Here is a 20,468-nt window from a genome sequence, read left to right as displayed (position 1 = left end):
TGATCACTGCTATACGAAGGATTATAATCTCCTGCCTACAATTTTACTATTTTGCTAAACTAATCCATCGTTCGGATCTCACCCTTCTACAGGATGTCAGCATGTAGCCCCTGTGCTCCACTTAGGTTTTGCGCAAGAGGAATGGAAATTTAGAGAAGTGTTAGAGAAGAATACATACAGCCAAGGAGAGGCCTAAGGAATAGTGCCCACATTTCTGGAGATACTTGCTTACACTGGGATCTGGCAGAAGAGGACCAAGAAGGTCCAGTGACAGGCCTGAATATGGGCTAATCTGTTCCCTCTGGATGTCCTCCCTTGCTCCCTCTACATCCTTACTGTGCCAGCCTTCACAGCTCAAAATTGGTAATTAACTGGCAAAAGTGGTGTTCTTCCAGCTTTCTTCCCTTTGTGGCCACGAATGGAAAGAAAGAATAGACATGTGAAGAAAATAAACAAGGGAGGACTGTATTGAGAACTAACTATTAAACCCGGGTTCATTTTTGTGAGGAGGCTGAAAAGGAAACATTGGAGCCAAGTGGAGAGGCCAGTGCTAGTCTCAAGATGCCTAAGCCCTTGATCCATGAAAAGCAGGAGCCCTGCACACAGTAGCCAGCCAGTGAGGAGCAAGAGGCTTGCCAGAAGACACTATTCTAGACATAAGTCAAGGCTGGATGAATAGTGCCAGAGGCAAGGACCTGATCCAAAGCACTTAAAAGAATAGAAATAAAACATATCGGAGGGAGTGAGGAGACAGGGAGCAGAAAAGTACTTTTCACTCTTTAACAATTTTGCAGTGCTTCCAATCAAAGAAAATACAGACTGAAAGAGGTATAAAGAGGAAAATGCAAGGGGAAAACAGTCATGGAAGTGTGTTAAGGAGGCTTTAATTTGCAATTCATGTGACATTACTTAAAAATCTTTCTTCAAATACTGTTAAGAAACACCACTGGGAAAAGATGTTCTCATTTGGTTGTTGCATGCTGTACAAATATGTGCCATAGTGTAAAAAAAGAGAACAAGGTTGAACCAGCCAGGAAACCAAATAATGTTTGCTCCCACCCTGCGTCTTGCGAAAGGGGAGCATGTTGGCAATGCTGTGAGTGCTCTGTGGTGTAGGGGAAAGGGGGAATCATCTGGAACGGGTGTGCAGCTCGCTTTCTCAGCAGACTGCAGATATTTAGGACTTTTCTGTCTGAAATCCATGTGGAGTCTGATGCCACTGAAAATTGGAAAAAAAGGTTAATAAAAAAGTAACTCATAGCTGTTCAGCTAAGATAAATTACTTTTCTGACACAGGCTAGTTTTGAGGTTATTTTATTGCAAAGAGGCCTAAAAGGGGAAAGCTCTGATGCCCTGGATGAGTATAACACTGGGAAAAGAGAGGTATAAACCCGTTCACTGTAGTCCAAGTGGGTTGTGTGTGGACCATGTGCCAGAGCCCTTCACCGTTTTCTTGGAAGAAATGCGAAACTGCTGCTCAGACAGTTTCCATGTAGCTGCAGTCACACACTGGAGTGGCCACTGGTGCTGATCAGGTGGTCTTTATCCTCAGGAGCTTTTAGCTGACCCTTTTCCCATCTCCTTTTGGATTTGGTAGCAGCAGCTCTCCCACTTCAGCCTCTTGCAGAAGGCAGCAACACCCTACTTGTCTTCTTAGCTCTGGGGCAGCCCTGACAGTAGCAGCCTGGTGCTCCGTGGCAGCTAGCAGATGGCAGCCTTGGTGACAATGTGTGCTGCTACTTGCTGGGAGGCTAGGGATGGGAAGGTCAAGAGTTAGCTCTTAGGTTGGTTGGGTGATGATCACAGTTGTGGTGGTGGAGGGAGTAAAGGAAAGTGATATCTGAGAGAGAAGGACAAGATTAAATGTTGCAGAGGTGCTATGGCAGAGAGCTGACCTTCGTAAGCAGAATACAATCAAGAAATGGCAGTTGCAAAAAACCCCAAACAAACAATGCAAGCCCCCTGCCAAAAAAACCAAACCAACCAACCAACCAAACAAGGAAAACAACAGCACCCCCCCGGAGTAAAGGAAAGTGATATCTGAGAGAGAAGGACAAGATTAAATGTTGCAGAGGTGCTATGGCAGAGAGCTGACCTTCGTAAGCAGAATACAATCAAGAAATGGCAGTTGCAAAAAACCCCAAACAAACAATGCAAGCCCCCTGCCAAAAAAACCAAACCAACCAACCAACCAAACAAGGAAAACAACAGCACCCCCCCATCCCCCCCCCCAAAAAAAAAATAGCAGAACTGCTTTTAAAAGTCAATGGAAGAAATTTAATGCATGTGGACATATTTTGATGACATCACAAATGGCTCAAACTAGAGCTCTGATCTTTTTTGCAATCTTTCTGAATTCAGAAGGAGCAAATCATGGTTCTTGAGGGTCAAGGGGGGACAACTAGACTGGGCAAGCTGCATTCCTGTGTGCTGCTGGACCTTGCCCCTTGGACACTGTGGATTTGGTCCCAGTCTCCATAATGGAAAAGGGCCTGTTCTTCAGCATTGTGTTTAATTGTTACTTACACTTCTGACCCAAGCGCACATTTAGTATACAAGAAGAGCATTTTGCCTCGTGATTAATTCAGTCTGATATACACAGAACATATTAATGTGCTATTTGCTCCCTGGCTTAGTCCACATATGAGTCAAAAATTAAATATGTAGAGTAATGACAAAACCAAAAGTTTTTACACAGGTATTCCTAGTGGTTGTCAGTTACCAAAGATATTATCATCACTTAGAGCAAATAACTGTTTCAAATACAGGACAAAGAAAATGTCAGATGTCCAAAGAGTACAAGTAAGTACAAATACAGTGTGTGGCTGTCCCAGACTGAAATGCAGTCACAGCTGTACAATGAGAAGTCAGCCATGTATTGCGTTACCTATTTCCTATTCTCCTTTGATCATGGGATGCTTCCTGTGAGCCAGACTGCTGTTTGCAGCAGCTGGCTGGTGTTACTCATGGTGAGCAGCATTCCCTTTCCACAGAGAGCCTTGCGTGACTCTGACTCGGTCTGGCCTGAGCAGCGCTTGCATCTCCACCACTTCAGCATGTACAACTATTTATACCTGTGTCAAGTAGGAAGGAAAAAGCCATGTTCTTCTGAACTGGTGGCAATTTTCTGCCCCTGTGCATAGATGCCAGAAATTGAGACGGAGCAATGTGGGAGAGAGGCAAAAATGCAGTTTTTAATAATGTCACTGTCTAGCATTAATCTCATATGAGCACTTTCTCAGCAAATGAGCAGCATGCAGCGTTTCATGGCCTGTCAGAGGGTGTTGGCTCGTTGTTAGTAATGCTCATAGAATGTGTGACATTTTGGAAGGGGTTTTACAGCAAAGTTTCAGCAATATGAGATCAATTGCTTGTGATAAAGACATGTACAGAAGTGGCAATGATATTATACAAGGCATACCAAATAGCAGACTGTTTCGTAGTGATGCTTCACTAACTGTAATTAGATTGGATGATGTTTAAATTATATTGCATGCTGTGGCCTGGCTTAATATCCTAACATTAGTCTTTCTAGAGGAGTCATCAGGCTGTAGCCAGTGAGATACTGCAGACTATGACACAGAAATGTAATTCCTTCCTTTACATTCACCAGGCTATTAGCTGAACAAGCATCTATTCAACTCCCCATCTTTAATGATGAATTAGCTCCTTACTTAGTATGCCAGAACATAATCTCCACAGAGGCAAAGCTATTTTATAAGTAAGGAGAATGTCATGTTACTGCCTTGAAGATCAGAGTCTTGCAGTAGGACTGAAATTTACTCCTTTCTTATCCAAGAAAAATATAATTTGAAAACCAGTAATCTTTCTGTCCTTTAGTGGCAATCTCCCTCTATGTCCTTCTGCTCGGAAAGTACAACTGTCACTTGAAGCCCACCCAGTCTGTTTAGCATCTACTTTTAATAAGTACAGGGAAGACCTTGCCCAGCCTTTTGCAAGATGCCACCAGCCTGATAAGCAGATAGTAAAATTGTGTCGTGCATCAAGACAAGTGTCAGAGCTCTCTGAGTCTCACCCCTTTCGTCTGTGCAGGGCGTTAGTTCAGCAGCAAGAATGGAATTATCATTGGGTCCAATCAAAAGAACATCTTATGGCAGCAAGCGATTGCCTGGTAACAACACTAGCCTTCCTTCTGCTGCAGGGCAGGACAGAGTTCCTCTTTGGAATAAAGCACTTCCTTGCTTGCCTACTGCCAGTGTACTTAAGAAGTCCAGACTCTTTCAGCAATTAGGCTCAGGGTAGTTAAAATGCCACTGCACCCTTATATAAGGGTATTATCAAATGAGTATGGTAATTAATACAGCATCTGCTCCTGAGAACTGTTTCATTTCCTTCTGGTGGTAAGAGGATATGTCTTTTTTTTTTTAAACCACAGTAGCATGCCAGAGTTGTGCCATAATATCCTTTTTCTCTTTCTGGGAATACTGCATAAGATAGTTGTCACTTACACTCAGCTGGTCATCGTCTTTTTTATTAGCTTATCATAGGGGGAAAAAAAGCTTACCCTGTTTCTACTTTTACTCTCTTCTGTACTTGTAATTAGTAAATATGTTTAAACCATATTAGGAGATTTACATTATTACATTACATTTATGAGTGTGTCTTTTTGAAGTGCTGCAGGAATTCTGCAAGCACAGAGAAAGGCTTAGCTTATGGCCATCCACTGATTTACAAAATGTCACTGGTAATACATCACCCTGGGGAAGGAGATGATATATTAAATAAACCCATCCAGGTTCTGCACACAGACATCAAGTTACAACCTGCTCGCCAGACTGCAGTGCTATCCATTAACATATTACCATGCAAGCTGGCAGTACACCAGCTCATCTCTGAATTCCTTTAGGGGTTTATGGGCCTCCACGAGAAGTCCTTCAGTATAAGACTGTAGGGATAAAAGCTAGAACTCTCCTTGGGTTTTTGTGGCAGGCCTTCACCATTGGCACACGAGGAAATCTTAGCCCTTGCACTAATTTTCAGTGAGAGATCTGGATACTCAGAAGGACACTGTTGGGCCAAAGGCTGCCCACCCTAGAGAAGACTCTCAGGGCTCAGATTTTTATTTTCCCAATTGCCTTCACTGCCAGAACCAAAGTATACTTTGGCTTTGCTGTTTGAAAGGTTACTTAGAAGCAGACTTACAAATGCACACAAAATCCTCCACCCTTCAAGACAGCTGAATTTGTCAGTGATTAAAGGGTTGTGTGGTGCCTACAGAAACACGATGACAAGAAGCACAAGTGGCACAGGAAGCCAGTGCAGACTCTGCTCTTGGACTCCCAAAATGAGTCAGACCTTCATGGACTCAGCATTTTCCACACCCTGCCAGCTCAGAGCATGTGAGTTTGCCTGTACCTTCAGGAAAAAACACTCTACAATGAAGTGACTGTGAAATACTACCATATGATGGTAGTGTGTGTGCCCCTTGTTGGGGAAAGGGCATTTGGGACTCATCTAATTGCAGCTGGATTCTTCTCTCTTGTGTTCTTCTGTGTTCCAAATTTTTCTGGAAAGCCTGGTCAGCACCTGTGAGACTGTGCAATGAAGTGGATTATCCCACTCAGCACAGGCATCATGATATAAAATGACATGGTGGCTGGAGAAACCCCATCTGAATTGGTCACAGCTTCTCCTCATCAGAGGGAAGCCCCCCAGACAACTCAGAGAAAACCACACTGGACTTTGAGGAAGGTCTTGTCCCGCCCCTCCCCATTGTTCCTATAAGCAGGCAGGTTTGCTTTCCTGAAAACCTAACAGGCAGGATTATTTCCTTTTTTTTCCCATCTTCATTTGTTGTGGCTAAGCTGCATCTCTCCTCATTTGCCATAGTTATGCATGATGCAAATTTTCTCAAATTGGGGGATTCACAGAGTATCCTGCCCTCTCTGGCCTCTGGTAGCATCAGTGTGGTGTTGCTTGCACTGGCAGTTCAGTCCATCTGGGCTGGCAAAGCGTGTGAGGAGCAGCACTCAGCCCTGCTGCGAGTCAGCAGCACTGCAAACTGCTCAGACCCGCCTGGGCTTTTCAGTGCAGGCGCACCTTCTTGGTCCTCCCTGATTGCTGTGTCCCCAGGCACAGCCCCGACTCTTTGTAAGGAGCTTTTCCCACAGTAGCAGCTTTCTGCTAAAGAATAACTTTGGAAATAGTTTTGTCCCAAGCTCAGAAGCAGTCCTGCTCCCTCTGCCATGGGTGGATTCTTGCTGCAGAGAAACTGCCATGATTTCCAAGGCATTGAGGAAAGCAGGCTCTCTACCAAAATAGCTGCAGCCTTGTGACCGGGCACGTGTGATCCAACTGCCGCAAGGGCGTGGATCCCCAAGCAGCTCCTTGTTGGCAAAGGCAGGAGAGACACTTCAGGGGCATGTTTGGATGCTGGCCGTGACAGCAAAACTCTGCCTGTACCTCAGGGAGAGGAACGGGGTCAGGAATAGGCCATCCGACAGCCTGGGTTTGCCCCAGGCAATGGAGCCATGATTTGAGGTCAGATCACCCCAGTGGCTAGCAGAAGGGCAGGCTTTTCAGATGCGCTCCTGCGCTGGACTGCCTTGCTTTTGACTCACCCTGCTCCATCTGGCATGCAGGGGCGAGACTCCAGGACTGCAGTGTTGCAGGTGGCTGGGCCCTTCTCCATCCAGGCAGCATGGTGACTAGGTGGAGGTGCTCTCCTAATACAGGGTTGAGGATTTCAAATATCATGCTGAATAAATAAGGTTTTGAATATAGGTCTTGGGGTTGGTTGACTGACTATGTGGATGTCTCCTAGGCATTCCTTTCTTAAACAGCAGTTGTTTCCTACTCCTGTATCTAAAACAATTTTAAACTTTCATCCAAAGATACACCCTGCATTTGAGAAGGTAGTAAGGGATAATGTAAGAGATGAAAAATTCTTTTTAAAAAATATCACTGCAGTCCCATGTGGAATTTAACTTTGCTTGAAATTTTCAAAGGGCTCAATATTTCAGGCTTAGGTTACAAGACAAAACATAGACTCAGATACAACTCTTACTATTAAAAAACTAGATATTTATACATTTCCAGATGTTAGATAAATCCCAGAGAGATTAACTGGTGTGTCTATATTCCTAGTGATGCATGATGTCAAACTCCACTGTACTATGGAACAAAGTGGTTCAGTAGTGAAAGCATGTCATTTTGTGGAAACAAGAAACTTGCCTACAGTGGTCGGAGCAATGAGTTTTATCAAAAGTCATCTAGGGTATAAACATATTTAAATAATCATATTAAAACATCATTTAGAATGAGTTCTTGAGGACTTTTTTCTAGTGGCAAACACTTCTCATCATGCAAGCACAAACATAACCTTATTTTGTTCTCCTGTTTGTGCAGAAATAACAAAGCTCCACATAGTAAATCACTCAAAGTCTTAAGCTGCCTTTGTTGCTATGAAAACTATGTCACTGTGGTGCTAACCTAAAGCAATGTGCCACATCCTGGAGCTTTAGTTTGTTTTTTTCTCTGGCTGACAGACCTGCATATTCTTAAGTTTGCACTCTAGTTCTTCTAGACGGAAATGTGTTGCTTGGAAATGTATTATTTTTATTTGTGTTAATTCTTGCTTTTAACAATTAATGGTGAGCTCACTTTAGAGTGCATTCTGTTACTTGGGTGATGATTGTCTGGTTTTTGCTTCATTTTGTTTTCTGGTAACATACTTGTTGCGATGCCATCAGAATTTCCTTTTCAAAAAAAGACTCATTCAGGAAGAGCTGCTCAGATAATTGTAATCACTGCCTCTAGTGTTTAGATCAGTCAAAACAATTCCATATCAGGTTTCCCACTTCTAAGAGGAAAGGGATACTTGTGTGTGTCAGGGTAGGTCTATGAGGATATCCTAGAGGCTCTGGCAATGGGTGGGACACTTGCAGCTGTGCTGGTCTGATCCAAGGCGCAACCTCTTTTCCCAAGTTCTGCAAATACAGCCCGGGCCGTTGCTGCTGGTCCCTGTAAAAAGGTTTTTGGGCTGCAAACAATCTGTTTCAAGACTCAAATTGAGACAATTATTGAGATAATTACTCATAATTATATAATGAATTAATGACATCCGATAATAGAATTATTTACAGTACCATAAAAATGAGAACTGCCTATTCATAGGATGGATTTTCCCCTTGTGAAACCAAAAGTTTGCCTTTGAAGACTCCATCATCTCTGGATCAAGACTATGTGTTGTGCCTAACTAATGTATGTAAGCAGCTTTCTTCCAGAGTAGGTTAGGATGGGGGTTTTACATTATAATGATTTTCCTGATGAAAAAAAAAAGAAGTGCCTTTTCACAGAAATAAAGTTTTTTTTTCGGCCAAACCTGAAATTTTACCCTAAAAAAAAAATAAATCCGTTTTCTGCCAGGAAAACTGAACAGATAAAGTCTCACTACCTGTCTGGAAGGCTTCTTAATGTATGTAAGCAGCTTTCTTCCAGAGTAGGTTAGGATGGGGGTTTTACATTATAATGATTTTCCTGATAAAAAAAAAAAAAAAAGTGCCTTTTCACAGAAATAAAGGTTTTTTTTCAGCCAAAACTGAAATTTTACCCTAAAAAAAAAAATAAATCCATTTTCTGCCAGGAAAACTGAACAGATAGAGTCCCACTACCTGTCTGTAAGGCTTCTGTCAGCCTCACTTTGCAAGTAGGAATAAGCTTGACAAAGGGCACAGCTAGGAAAATGTCCCTGCTTCGAGTAAACACAAGTGGAACATGTTCATAGTTTCTTTCCTCCCATTTGTTTGAGATCTTTATTTCTTTCCATTCAGCAGAAGGTCCATTTTCCAGTCAGCTCTGTCCTTGAGCCCTTGCTCCAGTCCTGGCGGTGAGCTTCTCTGTGACATGGGTCATGCTGCTTTGCTTTGCTCTGAGAGAGCTGAACAGCTGTGGCCTCTAGAGCATCGTAACCAGTGTCAGCAAAATATTTCCAGGCTGAAGAGTCAGAAAAGCTAAAATGTAATACTAGTGTCCGTGGTGTCTCTTCTGGGAGAGCTACCCAAGGCAAGCCCTTCCTGCAGCTTAGGCTAGTCCTGCTGTCCCAGCGCCACTCCAGTGTACAGCAGATGGTTTTCAGCTGCCACTTTGCTTCAGGGCAGTCCCACTGCTTGATTCATCCCTTAGAGAGCTAGTACCTCCCCTTTTTACTTTTGCATCAGCCTATACGCTTACTCCTAGGCAGCCTGATCAGGAGTTTCACATAACAGTTATTGAGCCCATGTCTAATAATTCATCTGAATGTACCGCATCCCTGCCCGGGTGCTGGGGTGCAGGCTGATGAAATGGAGCACTCCAGGTGCTGCTGGGCAATTGCTTCAGTTAAAGAGAGGGGGCTAAAGATCTGAACACTTGTTGCAGCTGTTTGCATGTTTTGCCTGTTGGATTGTTTGCCAAAATCATTACAAAGTGCTTGGATTTTCTGATGGAAGCTAAAAGGTCTGAACAAATAAATACATTACAAAACAAATCTCTACACAGAGAGGGAGCAACCGCATTCCTCCAATGAGTATCTGGGAGGGAGCCCAATCCCCAGTTCCTACAGTAAGTATGGTACCAGAGTGGCTAATAAACTGCCCCAAAATTCAATTGTCTTGCACAGACCAAGGAAGTACCTCGCCTCCTACAGCTTGGGAAAGAACCTTCCCTCAATTTGCAGCAGTTTAGGATAGCACAGCTGAGAAAGCAGGCCCTTAAAGAAGAAACACTATCTCAGAGATCAGAAGAGAAACTGTGGCTCATGAGATCTGTGTTCAGCTTCAGTTTCACTTGCCCAAATTTGTGTGAGAGCAAGATGTGGTTTGAGAAGTTCAAAATGCCCTGTGAAAACACACAGCTGTTCCCTTCATTTAGAAATGAAAGACAGCTTGAAAAACCCTGCTGTAATTCTAGCAGTCGCGGTTCTGCCTCTCTCAATGAGTTACAGCTGGCCAGGCACTTGAATTTCCTGTGAAACTTTGCTCTGAACCCAGACCCACGGGGCAGCGCAGCACGAAGGGATTGCCATAGCAACCATTCTTTGTGTCTCAATAAACCAAGGGACTGTTTTCAGGGAAAATTACATAGTAATGTGACATTTGCTGTCTTAGATTAAAAAAACACCCCTTGATGAATCAAAGTTGCAGAAGACTCATGAAGGTTGTGGTTTTTGTTTGGATTTGAAAGTTTCTGGGTATGATTTAGTACATGGTTCTTTAGAATGGTTTTTCATTTGTAATCATTAAAGCTAACAGCTGATCATTGAATATGTATCTTAACATAGTTTTTACTTCTATTCAGAGCACAGATTCATGTTCTCCACATTGATTCATTCTTCACCATGTGTATTTTTCTGGTATAAGATTTCCATGGCTTGAAGCCACAGAAACATGAGTAGTGTATACCACAAAGCTGTTGAACGAAGTAGTACTATTAAAAAAAAATCTAATAGGATCTTACTTGGTTTCATTTTGCTGAACTTAAGCCATAAAAGAATGTGTAAAGCTCTCAGCCTGGCTTGGAGGAAGGCCATAACTGTAACGCTGTTTATGGGACAGCTCATCTGTCTGTCAGGCAGTCCTTCAAGCTTTACATTTGGAAAGAATATGGATGGATGTTCAACTTCTTAACATCTAATATTTATGACAATTTCATATCTATTCTCAAACACATCTGATCAAGGCTTTGCAAGAACTACCAGCAATGGGTCTGCAATTAGAAACTTTCAATCTCTTCTGAGTTCATCTAGAGAAATCATACCAAATGGAGTGATAGTTCTCAAGTTCCAATACACTTCTCATGCTCTGAGCCTTTCATTGTATTAGAGGACTGACAACCGAAAAGATTCACGGTCACCAGCCATAAAATAGGCCACGGAATATTACTATAGAATTATTCCTGCAACTTGCCCCTAACTTTTGGCTGAACTACATCCAATTTATTTTTTGTTAAAAAAAAAGACATTCAAACTGCACTGTCTGCTTGAGGATTTGAAACCATTTGAGTAGATTTCTTGGCCCCAAATATCTTAACAACAAAATTTCTGAAGGTTCTGCAAGACCAACTTCTTGAACAGAAAAGCTGAGGTTTTAAATACTTATTCCCATATGTGAGTCTGCTCGAAGAAGTGCAAAAATTAGTAGCTAGCATGGTTAATCATTATTTACTATAATATCATACTATGGGTGCTGAGTGTAGAAGAGTTCTTAGTGGAATCAGAGATATTTGGAAAAGAGATTTCAGTGGAGAGCAAAGATAAATAAACCTTGGCTGTTTTCCTACAGATCACAGATTTAATTCTTTGCATGGAGAGAACTTTACGGTGGTGGCTTCAGAACAGAGAAAAGTTTTTGTTGAAATTCTGAAAGGATACCTGCCAAAAATTCACAGTGAGAATGTTCAGACATGGTTTCTATGCCAGTAATATGCTGGGTTGTGTTAGGAAGATGTGCTCTGTGAAACAGAAGATCAGATGATCTGTGGCAATGTGATTAAAAAAAGTGTTTTTCTAAACTTCAAGAATCAGTAACAAAAGTAGAAATAATAAGGCAACTCCTAACTTGACAACAGCTGGCAATCTGATATCGTAAGCTAAAGGCGATTTAGCTAAAATGTCTCATTTTTACCAGCTTTGCAAAAATTATACTCCTGTTGTGGGTTCAGCTGAGACAGAGCTGGAATGCTAACTAGTTACGCGACCCCTGAGCAGTCGGCGTCCAACTTCTTAGAGGGACAAGTGGTGTTCAGCCAGTCAAGATTGAGTTATACCACCTCCTCACCCCTGAGAAATGACCCAGAGCCTTGGGATATTTGGTGAGGAACATAGATGCATATTCCATGTGATTTACTGGATTTTTAAAAAGTCACAAATTTGTTTGTGGTGTTTGGAGACAACTAATGTAAAGAGGCTTAAAAGATCCAAGCATCCACTATCACCGCATCAAAACATGTATTAAGTGTTTTCACTTAAATATGAGTATATGACTAACTCCATATGTCAAGATTTAAATACAGGACTATTTCCTTACCATTTTATTTGTTCTTTTGTTTTTGGGGGTTTTGGGTTTTTTTTTAGAGTGGTGATGTTTTAAGAGTGGGATGGAGGATTTTTCATTAGTGTTTGGGGAACAGAAAGATTTTCAAGCTGGCTACATCTGCCAACACACTGACTGTTAAAATACTATCACATAGAATAAGAGTAGTAGATCAAACATAAAGTGTTTCTAAGTACAAAAGTACAGAAAGAATTGCTCAGTCCACTTCTCCTCCAAAGCGGGACACTAGCATAAGATCATGAAACTAAAAAAACATGTGAAGTTTGCCTTGTGGTTTTTGAGGATTTACTTTGCTTTTGGTTTTCAGTTTGTCTTCCCTACTCTGGGAGGCCCTGGTGATTCTGACTGCTTGGTTTTCTCCATCGCAAGCTCACTCCGTCCTGAAATCACCTGAGTGCGGTCAATTAAGAAGTAAACTGAGTTGTCACTGGGAGGTTTGGAGGCACTGAGCATGTTAGATGCATGGTCAAATCAGACCCGTGACATCCCCTTTTTCTTTCTATTTCAGTTCATTGTCATTTTCCCTTTATCTTCGTCCCCAGCAACGCCCAATACACACCAAAACAGAAACAGCAAAACCTTCCTACTGTACACAGTGTGCAGCCAGGTTTAAAGACATTTTGCAGTTATATTTGCTCATCATTTCAACCAAATCTTTCCACCCTTCCCAGAGCTCATATTGCAGTGCAAAGGTGGCCAGTGTGAGAAGTCTCACTCCTTTTGTTTGACATCCTGTACAAAACATTGAGAATTGTGGAGATGTTTTTTACTCACTGGGATATTTTTTGTTTCATTTCAGCTCTATGATGGGCCTGATGTACAATCCAACCTGATAGGCACTTTCTGTGGACAGTCTCTTCCACTGGCAGGGAGCACTACAGGGACCAGCCTTCATGTGGTGTTTTATTCTGATGGACTGAATGCTAGAAGTGGGTTCCAGATGCTGTGGCATGTTAATGGTAAGTTAGCCAGATTTCCTCTAGGAAGGTATGCTTCCTTCTTCCCTGTATGTGTAATGGAGTCCCAGCTTATGCCACCCTATGTCAGCTAAGTAGAAATAACCCATTACAGCTCTAAAAACATTGCATTTCCTCATAATTCCTCAAATACTTTCCTAGTGGATGCGTCTGCACATGCACACCTTCACAGATCATCTAGACTGAGAGCTGTTAGTGAAATATGTTCGCGTTTGCAGGAGGCGGCACAGCGATGAGGGACATTGCAGAATTTCTGTACTGAACAGGAGGTATATGCTCTTACAGGGGAACTGTGGGTGACTTGGGCTTTCTAATGGGAAACACTCAGCCCTCAGTTTGCCCCATTCCTATAGACTTGTGTTTTCTGTGGAGGCTTCTCGCTAGTTTTATTTAGTGGCACTTGTTTTCTTGGGTAGTGTGTTCACTTCCAGCTGCCCCCTACCTCCCTCCTCTGCATGAAATAACATTGGTCAGGATGTCCTTTGGGTGCTTTTTCTCTTGCTCTTACATGTCACAAAGACTGTCACAGGCCTTATTAAACAGGCAGGCATGCATGCCAGTTATAAACAAATCTGTTAATAACTGTACAACTGCAAACTATGTTTGCGGCTTCTTCATAAGTGAGTCTACAAATGCAGCTTTTTCACTCTGCTTATTTAACAGTAATATTGGACTGTAACAATTGTGTGCCATTGTGCATCCCATCAAAGAGGATCCAACCTTGAAAATAATTAAATCGCCACAGTTGCCCTGTTTGTCTACTCAGTTCACACCATTCAGCTTTGACAGCATTGTAAAGCAGCTGAAATCGGCTGCGGAGGCCCTACTGTGGGTTGCTGAGGTATACGGCACGCTATACATTGTTTGAATAGGAGCTCCTCTGTGCTACCACAGACTGATGGCATTTGCGGGCTCCCAAAGGGCTCTTGTCAACTAGACAGTGGTGTTTTGCATTCAGCAGAGGTCAAGGAGCATTTCTGGGCAAAGGAGGGACATATGTGGGAGGAGTGAGATGAGTGGCAGGAGCCAGCAGGGGAAGTGCTGCAGCACAAAGGTACGTTCTTGTGCTTCGAGGTGATGTCATTCTGGGACTGCACAAAAGAAGAAAAAGTGGAGGCTTTTATGCACAGCCAGATGACATCAGCTCTGTACAGTAGCCATGGTGCTAGGTTAACTTGCTTTTCTAAAGCTCTCAAAGCTTTCCAGAATCTGCCTGGATGGTAAGCACTCTTGCGCTTTCCCAGCACTCTTGCGCTTTCCCTCCATGTCTCCCCTCTGAACATTTCCTGGACTCTCCAGCCCTCTCCCACCCCCCTGCACTCCTTTTCTGCACTGACACATTCACTTCTCTGTCAGAGCACTGCCCCTCTGTTAATTCCTGGACTGCAGGAATTAACTAAACTGCAGCCTAACCCTGCCCAGGGCCCAGACTGCTGATGTGGGGCTGTGTCGAAGCAGCAGAGCAGGATCTGTGGGTTCAGACAAGGCTGGCTCCTAGGGAATGTCATTGCTGACTCCAAACATCGCAGCTGCTACTCCTGGCAGCCTGCAATATGAGTGCAAGTTCCTCCAGAGCTGACTACAGTTGTCATCTTTTTGTTCATTGCAGGTGCTTCTTTTATTTTTTTCACAGTTGGTGTCATGCACAAATATGAATATTCCTCTTACCTTTGGTGGCTACATTGTCTGGCCATAAAAAAAACAAACAAACAAACAAACAAACAAAAAACAACAAAAAAAACCCCCACAAAAAACAACAAACAGATATGGTTCTGTGATTAGGGTGCTATATTTGCTTCTCCTTTCTGAAAATCTTTCAAATGCACAAAAAAAGCTCATTGGAGAAAGTCTCCTTGTCTAGGGGAACTCATCAGGAAATGCAGCCTTTGAGCTGGGTATTTCAGAGCGAAGCATTCAGGTCCCCTCTTCCCTGAGGGCAAATCCCTAAGAGAATCTAAACCTGGATCTGGTAACATCTCACCTGACAAGAAAAGAACAAGGCTCTATATATATTGCTGAGAGAAGAGCTTTTATTTCTGCTCAAGTGACAAATGTGTGTTCTAGAGTTCAAGCTGCTGTGAACTATTTCTCAGGCTGCCATGTGCTCCTTAACTGGCAGCTGTGAAGCATCTATGAGATATATATCAGGGACACTCACATGCTTTGGTGATAAAAGAGAGGAGCACTTATATTTGCCTCCATGTGCCTGATAACAGTTCGTTTCAGACTCTCTTTCTGGCAGCTTTGCTCACAGTTATGAGGTGATCACCAGAAGCCAAAAGCTTACCTTGTTGATAACTGATGTGAGGAGCCCCTGCTGCCACAGATGACACAAATTAAAGTTTTTTGATTTGAAACATTTGCATCTGATCTTTACAATTGCTGAGCCACTGCTTTACAGTTGCTGAGATGCTGATCTGGGTTGCTGAAGGTAGCCCAGTCTTTAGGCTTTCCCAAAGACAGATTTAGTAACTGATGTTAGGAGAATGCTGTTATTTATGCTTAAAAGTGTCCTATATAATTTTAACTTGGGTGGAAAGCTATAATGCAAATAATTCAATTTAAAAGTGGTTGTGGGTCTGAAATAACACTGTTCATCTAAGGGGCTTTCATTGATGAGGCTGGATTTAGAATTGATTTGGCTAAATCACTAATGTTTTCTTCTGCAGTCAAGGCCTCAAGAGGATTATTCACCAGAGGAAAGCTTCAATCTGCAAGGTGCTCATTCCACTTCTGTTGTTTATTAGGAAGCTTAACAGAGGCAAATATATTTTGGGGCATATATTGGCCCTTTGAGAAAGAACAAGCTCTTGGTAAAAGTCTGGATATTGCAAAGATGGCATGCCAATTGCTTTGCTTTCCTTGAAAAAAAAAAAAAATCAGGAAGCCAAAAGGGCAAAGTTCTCTCAGTGCAAAATTACACCAGTGACAACTGTCACTATCTGAGAAGACACATATTTCCTAGGCCTGTCACTTACCTTATCAAGCAATGTGCACGTAGGAGCTGACTGCTTTATATATACATCTGAGTTTCATTGGAAGCTTACTCATTTGGCTGCTTGATTGTCAGTAGAGCTTAAAAATTTAATTTCCTCTTCTCAGAATAGTCAAACTTTGCACCCACTATTCTGTTTTCTGTGATACATTAATTCCACCTTTAAAAAAGAAGCAAAATACACAACTGAGAAACGAATTATGTAGCCTCAAAGCATTGTCTTGCTCTTTTCTTTCACCATCATCTTATTTCTGTTAGATTTTCCTAAGAAATGATTGATGGACAGGGTGTGGAGAAGGCCACTTGGTTCATGAGAAGATAAGTTTTCATTAGTCTCAGTCTGTATTTTCAGAAGATGAAAATGATTAAAAGGCATACAATAACTGAAGACCAGGGTTTTCAGTATATGTGTCAGGTAAAGTGTGAAATAGTTTGTTAGTTCTTCAGGGAAGCATAACAGAAACACAGATCAGATTAGGATGCAGAAGCCATCCACAGCAGACATTTGTCAGGCGTCTGTTAGGATTGCTGGAGAGAATATTGCATTGCAGGTCAATGAGGGAGCTGAAGCTGAGATTTCTTAAACCTGAATCATAGCTCTGTTGCTGATTTCTTGTGCAGTCTTTGACAGATTGCCATTTGTTCTGTTTTCAAAAATGACTATTCCTTTTCAGTGTCTTTCTGTCACATTAAGTCTAAGGATGCACAGGGTCTGATCTTTCGAAGTCCTGAGCAGTTTTTTTGAGTTGTGAGTGCTACCATATTCAGAGCTGGCTTTTTATATTGCTGTCTAGACATGTTCTCTATGAGAGCTAAGGATTAACTGATTTCTTTTTCTTCAGCAAGCTGGACCTCCCTCCACCCCCCAAACTAATATATAGGAATAAGGGACAAAATTTTCTTATGTTGCTGAACAGTTCAATCAATGTCCGAGAACTAGAAAATGGCTTTTTTTCTTTTTTAACACTGAACACTGGCAACTGCTGTGGCCAGTCTGTATCTTGGAGGATTCAACTCCCATGTAAATGCCTGCATTTGCCTTTATGTCTCTGGGTCCCAGTAGTCTATCTTTACTTAGTATCCTTCTTACTGACTTCAGATTGGAACACATTGAAGAAAATACAAGAATTCAAACAATACAAATACAAACAATAATAATCAAAACTACAGAAGTGTTTAACAAATCAGAAAGAATTAAAAAAAAAAAAAAGTTTCTCCCATGAATTTTTACTCCCTTGCATAAAACCTCAGAACAGAAGTTATCCCACTTACTCCATTGGGTAATATTCTATGAAATAAACCTACTCAAGAGAGCAAAAGATTTCAGAATCAAATCCAAGTTATACTTCATGCAACTATTAGTGTAGTACAGGCAAATGTTCATACTATATGCTCCTTGCAGCTACAGTCAGTTAACGTTTACTGAAGTATCTCACCGTGAGCGCAACAAATGGAGCAACTCTGAATCCTCTAGTTTCCCTAACTCTGATTTTTCAGGAACAGTGCCAGTTAACTTTAAACTTTATGGACGGAATTTCTCTAGCATGGACTAAAACACACCCATGAAATAAATCTGAAAACCTTGCAAATAATAGAGATTTCCACACACTGCTACTTCTCTATTCAGCTACAATTATTTATGAGAATAGGGATTCTTCTTTGGTTAATGAACACCATCTGCTAACCAGACAGGCAGTAATATGGAAAGATCTATAAATAATCCCTTGCACAATCTTCAATGACTACACAGATTTTAGCCAGAGGAAAGCAAAGACACTAAATATATGTTTCCTGAACTTTCTATTTGTTGTCTAATTTCCTAGCAACTAACGCCAGGTTAGGTAGTTGTTTTAAGCATTTTTCAAGGAAATTCCAGGACCTTTGCTCTACTAAGAGTATCATCTCCCCTCCCATTTTTCCCCTCCAGTTTAGCTGCAGTTCTGAAGTTTCCCAAATGGCTGTGAGGAAGTTTGCACAAACTGCCATATGCAGTTCAGTTGCAAGAAACTTTTCCACAGTGCAGATTTCTGTGTATTTGTCCACATACAGCAAGACCATGTACTTCTGTGCTGAGAAAAAATTTTAAAGATATTTCACTAGGAGCAAAATGATTTCAGATTATTCACTATTATTTCAGTGAGAGCTGAAGTCATTCAGCACTTTATAGGTTCCACTTCTGCATTTTTATTTACCCCTAAAGATCAAATATTTTTTACTTTGTTGCCATAAACAGCACAAATTCCATTTATTTTAATAGAAGCAAAATCTTACCTGATGTTTGCAGACAAATGTAAACATTGGGAGAAGTTATGTGTTCATTTAATAGAATCATAAAATCATAGAATGGCCTGGGTTGAAAAGTATCTTAAAGATCATCTAGTTCCACCCCCCCTGCTGTGGGCAGGGCCGCCAACCACTAGAGCAGCCTGCCCAGGGCCCCATCCAGCCTGGGCTTGAATGCCTCCAGGGATGGGCATCCACAGCTTCTCTGGGCAACCTGTTCCAGTGCCTCACCACCCTCTGAGTGAAAAATTTCCTCCTAATATCTAACCTAAATCTCCCCTCTCTTAGTTTAAAACATTCCCCCTCATCCTGTCACTATCAACTTAATGGTGATGCCAGAGATGGAATAAGTTTAATTAGCTGAGATGATTACATCATTATTTAAAATTTTCCTTTTTCAATATCTTAATAAAGTAGGCAGGCTACTTTTGTATGGAAATTACATTCGAAGTTGAATCAAAATGTATTTCTTAGCTTGCTCAAAAAATAAGAAAAGGATACAGTACATACAAATGCATGCTTCAAAAAAACAGGACTGGCATTTCTCCTGAAGTTTTCCTTTTAAATTTCAAATGCACACATATATTCACACATATTCATATATGTATGTAAATAAATATGCATCTGCATCTACAGCTACATCTTCAGCCTTAACACCATTCATATGAATGTAATTTGTTTGATATCTTTTCTGATTAAGTATCTGCCAAGGCAGATTTCAAAGCCTATTATAAGCATCTTAAGGCAAGGAATCTATCTTCATAGGTAATGCACAAATAATAGGAAAAATACTTGCAGTTTAGTTTCCATGATGGCTTGTATCTGTATTCCAATCAAAGAAAAGGATAATGCTACAAGAATGTTGTGGCTAACGAAAATGGGAAAGACACTGACTAAATCAGGGATCAAATTCTAAATTCACCTTTTTAAAACATTCAAGACAGAAAGTCTGTCAATAGTAAGGACCCATAATGTTCCAGGAACTGAAATACAAGCTGCAGAGTTGGTGAATCAAAGTTTGCTTCTCATTTTGAAACATTATTCCTGGACAAATCTATTTTATTTTTTTTTTAATTCTAAGGCTGGCAGATCTTTCACATACAACGTTTGTCAGCATTTCAAAAATTTCTTCTATCATTATATGAATGTGTCTTTTTTTAGTGTTTCATAGATGTAGCAAGTGAGTTTAAAGGCAGGAACATTTGTTTTAATCTTTTGAGTCTTTCTGTAAATATTTTGTTAAAATCATCTTGCATCTGTATTTTCAAAAAAGCAAAACAGAACTGATTCTTACCTCATCCATATAGGAGCAGAAACGTAATATATAGACTTTCTGCCAGCTGGACAGAGAGTTATGTTTCTGCTCTGATATAGAGGTTCTGCTTGCACATGCAGGTCAGTCAGAACAGCTATAGAGTGTGAAGTTCATGTTCAAAGATCAGTGAGTCCTTTTTTCAGCTATTAGTCAGTGAATACTTAGGTATATACTCAAGCAAAATCTGATCAGTTTGCAAAGAATTAATAAATGGCAACATGAGTTCAGCACACTCATTATAAGAAATGAATCACAGAGATCTAAACTTTACCCCCGTTTTACTGGTGCACTTAAGAAGAATCAGTTCTCTTTTAACAAAGAGCCTTTTCTGGAAACATTTGTAGTTGGAAGGAAAGAAATGACACATTAACAACAGTTTGGCATTCTGTTCATGTGCTTTACATACCTCATCCAGAGAATACCGACTGAACTCAGAGAAAATACAAACAACTCTGGAGAGGGAGGGAGAGTAATCTCAATGCTACCTGCAAGGGCTTCATAGAAAGAAAGGTCTGTGCCTCAAAGCACAGCACGCAAGCTTTCCACTCATCTGAGCCATTTCGGGTTTAAATAAAAAACTTGTCTTTGTGGCTATCAGGAAACTCTCAGTAGGAGAAGCTGAGTCATAACTGCCTGTTTAGTTTTAAAATGTTCCCAGCTTTCTTCAGGCTGAGATAAATAGCAATTTGCTTTGTTCTTGCCTGCTGAAACTCCCCTGCCGCCCTGTTCCCACCCCCTCAGGAGCCGAGCCATCAAGTCTGTTTGTTGAGAAATCTTTCTGTTTCCCAAGCTGGCGGCAGCTTTCCCCTCCTGAAGGCTGTCCTCAGCGGCAGTGTCATTCCCGCTGC

The 20,468-nt window shown here is 41.4% G+C and overlaps 1 protein-coding gene across 1 annotated transcript in view; it reads left to right on the top strand.

The window, feature by feature from the left end:
* CUBN (cubilin (intrinsic factor-cobalamin receptor)) overlaps positions 1-20,468 on the top strand; it is a gene marked incomplete at its 3' end in the record, with an annotated part of 95,765 nt that overhangs the window by 44,153 nt on the left and 31,144 nt on the right. The window contains exon 28 of the mRNA XM_010072660.1: positions 12,850-13,009. Coding sequence (XP_010070962.1) covers positions 12,850-13,009 — 160 coding nt within the window. The remainder of the gene's footprint in view (positions 1-12,849; positions 13,010-20,468) is intronic.

This window comes from Pterocles gutturalis, unplaced genomic scaffold (assembly GCF_000699245.1).
Source record: "Pterocles gutturalis isolate BGI_N339 unplaced genomic scaffold, ASM69924v1 scaffold20346, whole genome shotgun sequence".
NCBI lineage: Eukaryota > Metazoa > Chordata > Aves > Pterocliformes > Pteroclidae > Pterocles > Pterocles gutturalis.
Note: the sequence above shows the minus strand (reverse complement) of the source record. Positions and strands in the feature narration are given on the sequence as shown.